The 6,734-nt window shown below is 46.7% G+C and overlaps 1 protein-coding gene across 1 annotated transcript; it reads left to right on the top strand.

Moving 5' to 3' along the window:
- Positions 1-270: 270 nt before the first annotated feature.
- Positions 271-3,643, top strand: LOC120986821 (chymotrypsin-like elastase family member 2A; the record flags this gene model as incomplete). Its single annotated transcript, XM_040415526.1, has 7 exons — positions 271-369; positions 620-717; positions 824-952; positions 1,419-1,555; positions 2,193-2,338; positions 2,644-2,796; positions 3,619-3,643. Coding segments are annotated over 7 exons (780 nt in total), but the record flags the coding sequence as incomplete, so codon positions are not given.
- Positions 3,644-6,734: the final 3,091 nt, after the last annotated feature.

Genomic DNA, 6,734 nt, shown 5'->3' with positions numbered 1-6,734 from the left:
CAGGCAGACTGAGCATGGGGGGGGGGGGGGCACTTTAGATAAGGAACAAGCAGCTTAAAGCATCTAGTTATACAGTCCTGAAGATACAAAATATAGAATGATATTCACACATCTCTATCAGTGGCCATTGGGGGTCATTATACGGTGTGGGAGCCACAGGGGTACATGTCAATGTAAAAAAATGCCACAAGGGGGCCCACTGAGATTTATCCGCATGAACCTGGAGCCAGCCCTGTGCCTGATATTCTATAACTTCCTCTTTTCCTGTTGTCTTGTGCAGCGTCCGGCTTTGGAGTCCCCGCTATCAAGCCCTCAGGATCACGAGTGGTGAATGGCGAGGAAGTCGTACCCCACAGCTGGCCCTGGCAGGTGAGCAGAGCTTCGTCCTCCATACATACCAAATAGAAGTTGCTCCCCTTAATGTACAGCTCCTTTATTAATTGGTAAACCAGCAATTCCCAAATAGCACGAACATTAAAGGAATTGCCCCAGAATGATTTGATAATACCCCACCCAGGGTCAACCACGTGCAGATGCTATGTATGAAGGCCTGTATTCTGCTGTGGTGTGCTTTTACACAGGACGCTGCTCCTTTTGCACCTTTTTTCCCATGATGCAGGTGTCGCTCCAGTACATCTCTAATGGATACTGGTATCATACATGTGGTGGAAGCCTCATCTCATCCAGCTGGGTGCTGACCGCCGCTCACTGCGTCAGGTACAGTACAATAGAGCAATGGCAGATCACTGACGCTAATACGTTGTTTCATTGTTGCGGAGAAGATTGGCCTCACACTCGCCTCCATCCCTTCTTTTTTTTTCAGTTCCTCTTACACCTACCGTGTCATGTTGGGCAAGCACAACTTTCGGGAGCTTGAGCCCGGTCAGAAGACCATCAGTGTGGTCAAACTGATCAACCATTCAAAATGGAACCCAAACAGACTCTCTGCAGGGTAATGTCTTCACAGTCCATCTGTATGGGTTATTTATGGGAACGTCAGACTCCTGAGAATTTCGTGAATATGTACAGTATCTGATACTTCAAGGGTAACTCCACCCAACAGGCATAGCTCCCACTTTACCTCCTCCGATATGCTTGGTGTCCTCCTGTGCTTGACATTTCCATCTGGTAGGAGATCCGCACCAACAACTGTTACAGGTGGTGACAAAAACTTTTCTTTTTGAAATATGAAGGGGCGGGGGGGGGGGGGGAAGGGGGGGGGGGAATATACTGTAGGGGCAAACAGGCCCAGTTTGGATCATTACATCACCCCATAAGTGGTTTTAAATTAAGCCAGACTTCTTGTCACAATATAGTCCGGTCCACAGTGAATCAAAGGAAAGTGAGACAGGGCTGAGGGTTGCACGGCTCCCCGTCCTACAAGGGAGACTCATGATATTTAAAATATTTTCCTCCAGATTTGACATCTCTCTTCTGAAACTGGAACAACCAGTAGAATTTAGTGATACTATCCAGCCTGTATTGCTGCCCCCTGCTGGTTATATCCTGCAAAACAATTACAGCTGCTATGTCACTGGATGGGGCAACCTGCAAAGTAAGTGACTTTAAACATATACAGTTTTTAGAATTGCATTAAATCAGTATGAGGTGTGAGGACTTGTGCGTGACCCCATGGCGGTTCCATAGGGATTGTAAGAAAAAGTTGCAGGAAGCGGTCCCCCGCATTGCGCCCCCATAGAAAATGAATAGAGGGCGGCTGCCCATGCGCAGTGCGCCCTCCTTCACTTGCGGGGCTCTGTTCTCGATATAGGTTCGGGTCCCAGCAGTGGGACCCGCACCTGTAAGACAATGGGGGCATATCCTAGCGATATGCCCTCATTGTCCATAATGAGACAACCCCTATATTGATAATATTTTACAATAAGACGCATGTCTGGAATGGTAAATGATTTGGGAAATAACTTGATAAAGGGCTACAGAGATGTAAACCCTGGGAATACAGTGCAGAATCTATGACGGGCCCCCACCTACCATATATTCTTTATTATACTGGTGACAGGAGGGCCCTGGAACTTCTGGGTTGCTACTTCTGTAGCCTCTAAAACTATACCCCTGGGAGGCAACATGTCTGACCCCATAGCGGTTCCACAACTTGTGAACAGATCATTATATAGTTAGGTATTTTGTTCTTTTGAATTCTTAATTTGTATGACTGTTTGCATCTTTTACAGCTAATGGACCTTCTCCTGACAGGCTGCAGCAAGGTCTTCTGCTGGTGGTGGACCACGCCACCTGCTCTCAGTCTGACTGGTGGGGTAGATCAGTTCAAACTAACATGATTTGCGCCGGTGGAGATGGCATCATCTCAAGCTGCTATGTAATTTATTTTCTAATTACTTCTAAATTCTGTAATTTTTACGTGCTGCCCGTACTACTGGTATCTTGTACTGATCTTCAGTGACATTATATTCTATACTCACACCTAAAGCTGCATCCAATGTAAAGATCAGCATAGCAGTATAGTGCCGCTGGAAACGCTTCCTAACAAACTTTCTGTTGTTGTGATCCCATAACGTGATGAACTCTAGGGAGACATAGACTATAGTACAGTCCCTCATGTTGGAAGTTGTAGTGTTGCCACAGGTTGAGGACCACCAACCTAATGTGACTTTGGCCTTGCAGGGAGATTCTGGAGGACCCTTGAACTGCCAAAATGACCAAGGCGCCTGGGAAGTCCATGGCGTGGTCAGTTTTGGTTCCTCCCTTGGATGTAACTACTACAAGAAGCCATCTGTCTTCTCCCGTGTCTCCGACTACGACAGCTGGATCAGTACGGTAAGTGTCATGGTGCTGGGTAAAAGTTGTAGTGTCACCGAAAACCACCAGTCACATCAATCCACCCACTTTCCAGCCTGATAAATGACAGCAGCGATCTGATTGGTTGCTGAGATGTGTCCAATTTTTGGCCTGCTTCGACGAGCAATGGACTAATCTCACTTAAGGGGTTATCCGAGTTATGGGGGGAAAAAAACAAAACATTACAAAACTCATCCAGACTTACATATACATGAGTTAAGTATGATTTATATATATAAAAAACTAAAAAAAAAACTAAAAAAAAAAAAAAACACCTTTGCATAGTGCCTCCTTTGTTTACATGCTGTGGGGGGCGTATAACAACAATCACTGAGCTCTCCCTCATGAATATTTGTGGGTGGGAGCAATCTGCCCAGCCCCTCCCCCTGCACTACATATAGATGTATATAAATATATATATACATAGAATTACCTATGTGCGTCTGGGGAGGGCTTATGGGCCGGATCACTTGTGACGGGAACGCTGTTTTCACAGGGCGGCCCCGCACTGCTGAGTGGTCGCACATGCGCGATGCCTCATAGGGGCCGGCGGGTGGGCACACAGGCTCTGACGTTTCGTGTACAGAGCTAAGCCACTCCCTCAGGCAGGGATAAGCCTGTACACGAAACGTCACCACGGGAGCCTGGAGGATGACGTCGGGGGTCACGTGACCCGCAGGACCACAAGGAAGTATAAAGTAATCTACAAAAGCATTGTTTAGGATGATATAAGGCACATTAGAATAAATATATATAACTTGGACAACCCCTTTAACCCCTCGCTTTCTTGTTTTATATCAGACAATTGCATCGAACTAAAGTCAAGAACCCCGGATGGCATCAATTATAATGTGAACTCTGCAAACAGATGAAAAGAGAAAACATCACGAAAACTGTCTTCACATCGTCCTTAATTTTTTCTTTGCCAGTATTTTACAGGAAATTTCTGTGAAATTAAAATAAAATAAAATAAATGTAAAAAAAAATTTTTAATCACTGTGGTTAACAATGGAAGGATTTATCCTCTGGCAATAGTCGCCATCTTTAAAAAAATAATAATACAAAAAAGAAACTACAAAAAACTGAACTCGGCAATAAGTGTTCTGTTTCCCTGCAGTGCCCCCACAGGCGAATTGAAGCATTACACAGTTCTCACCAAATGAAAGGATGTCCATGCAGTGTATTTCTATACAGTATAGGCTGAGAAAGCGAGAGATCCTCTGCTCATACTAATAGATGAGGGTCCTGGAAAGGGGACCGCCCTTTCCCGTAATAAAAAGAGGTATTCCCGCAATCCACTCTTATAGGTGATAATATGGCGCCATTGATGGGATCCCCCATAGATCCCTTGTATGGAGTGGCGGTCCAACATGCCAACATGCATACTGCCACTCTGCTATAGAAATCCTATGGGACTGACAAAGATAACTGAGCGCTGTACTTACTGTTCATCACTGAGACTCAAGATCCCCGATCCAGTGGTTCCCGCCCCCCTCCAGTGATCAGCCATTTATAATGGGAATACCCCTTTAAAGGTTTTTTTTTTCCCCCACAGACAATACTTTAAAAGAAATGGGGCAAAATGGGTTAAAAGTAACAATCGTTACTCACCTTACCGATCCCCGCCTCTGCCGTTCCAATGCTACTCTGGTCCCTGCAAGAGCGGGCGGCCCGAGCCGCCCACTGTCCAGTTACCTAACGATCTGATGCTCTCAGCATTAATTAAAGGGGTTCTCCCATGACTAATGTAAAAAATTAATATCAGACATCATATAGTACATGACCAGAACCAGCCCTGGACCTCACATGGATCCAGAGATCTCCCCATTCATTGCTCTGCTAGATTTATAACAAGCTGGCAGCTCAAGGGGAGTGTCCTTTCTGCTGCAGCTCAGGGGGCGTGTCCATGCTCTCCCTATCACAGCTCAGGGGGCGTGTGCATGCTCTCCCTATCACAGCTCAGGGGGCGTGTCCATGCTCTTCCTATCACAGCTCAGGAGGCAGTTGAAGGATGAAACTGAGCATGTGCGGCCATCTCAGTGAGTAGGACAAAGAAGTAAGAAAAAATAAACAGCAGGTGGCGCTGTACTGATACATTTTATTGAATAGCTCAGTGGCTGTACAAAATTTTAAATGACATGCAATTACAAAAGTATTCTGATCCAGGTGCTGGTTTGAAAACTGTAGAATATTTTTCGTGGGACAATCCCTTTAATGCTAGGAGCATCAGGTACTTATGCAGCCACAGGTGCCGCCCTGAATTGAACTGTATCACGGTCCTCAGTATTGTGATAGGACAGTATTTTATGCTATGGTGGTATTTGGTTCTGCTGGGGCAGTACTTTGTGCTGCACAAAGGCACTGCTGGCCCCGCCTACTTGTGTTATCCCTGCCTATGTTGGCCCTGCCCTCTGTCAATTTTACCCACCTACAACATTGGGCCACTTTTAGTTTTTTTTTCCAGTACCACTTTAAGCCTCATGCACACGTCCGTGGAACACGGACCATGAGATACCGGCCTGGATTCCTGCTGAGTGCAGGAGCGCACTGCGCCATTGGTTACTGTACAGTGGCGGCGGCACGAAGCGCACGGCGTCATAGCAACCAATGACGCCGTGCGCTCCTGCTCTGAACAGGAATCCAGGCCGGTACCTCACGTATGCATGAGGCTTTAAGCCCCCAGTCCGCCCCTGTGTCCTGCTGCCCTCCACGCCCTGTTTAACGCCCAGGTAATTAAATCATGGGCTGAGGCGGGTCACCTCTGGCAGAGCTGGCCCTCTAAGACTTTTCCTGTGTGTCAGACCGGGAACAGAAAGCACAGCAGCACCGGAAGGGCAGCATCGGGGATCGGTTAGGTGAGTAATAATCAGTAAAAAGTATTCCTTGGAAGACCCCTTTAAATGCTAATGTGAATAAACTTTAAAAAAAAATGCTCAAAAATAAGTATGAAACTATATCAGCAGCAGGGGCGGATTAAGTGCATGATAGGCCCGGGGCTGTCTACCCAACTTGGGCCCCCCCCCTCCCCCTCCATTTTAGTTTAGTTTTTTTTTGTATGAAGAGGCTGCGGTGCTTCGTGTGCGCCAGAGTCTCTTCTTAGGCCATATGACATCTTCAGACTAAAAAAGAATACCCCAAATTGGGTCCTAAACTGAAAAATTTGGTCGCCAAATTTAAAATACATATAATTGTAATAAAAAAGACATGGAGGAGAATACAGCACCACATACCTCTTACATCCAGGGACATCTCCTGTCATGTAGATCTTCTCTTTCCTCTTCTCCTCCATTTGACCCAGACCACCATGGCAAATTCTTTCAGCCACATCTCGTCTCTACAGTTTGTAACACAGACAGGGCCGCTGATAGAAATCATGGGGCCCCGTACAGCATACATGACGGGGCCCCCTTCAGCTCCACCCCCTGATCCCTCCTTCAGCCACACCCCTGGCCCCGCTCTTGGCCCCTCCCCAGACGCCGCCTTGAAACAACATGCAGATTTGTCTACAAGTGATATTTATTTTTCTCCAGCCAGTTATAAGTTTTATTATCCAAAAAAACATAAGTAATGTGGATGACACTTATGGGGGGATCTGTGGATGACACTTATGGGGGGATCTGTGGATGACACTTATGGGGGGGGGTCTGTGGATGACACTTATGGGGGGGGGTCTGTGGATGACACTTATGGGGGGTCGTCTGTGAATGGCGCTGTTATGGAGGGGATCTGTGAATGGCACTGTTATGGAGGGGATCTGTGAATGGCACTTTTATGGAGGGGATCTGTGGATGGCACTGTTATGGAGGGGATCTGTGGATGGCACTGTTATGGAGGGGATCTGTGGATGGCACTGTTATGGAGGGGATCTGTGGATGGCACTGTTATGGAGGGGATCTGTGGATGGCACTGTTATGGAG

The sequence above is a fragment of the Bufo bufo genome, chromosome 1, assembly GCF_905171765.1.
Source record: "Bufo bufo chromosome 1, aBufBuf1.1, whole genome shotgun sequence".
Lineage (NCBI taxonomy): Eukaryota > Metazoa > Chordata > Amphibia > Anura > Bufonidae > Bufo > Bufo bufo.
The sequence above is the reverse complement of the archived record's forward strand: the minus strand, read 5'-3'. Positions and strand labels throughout refer to the sequence as shown.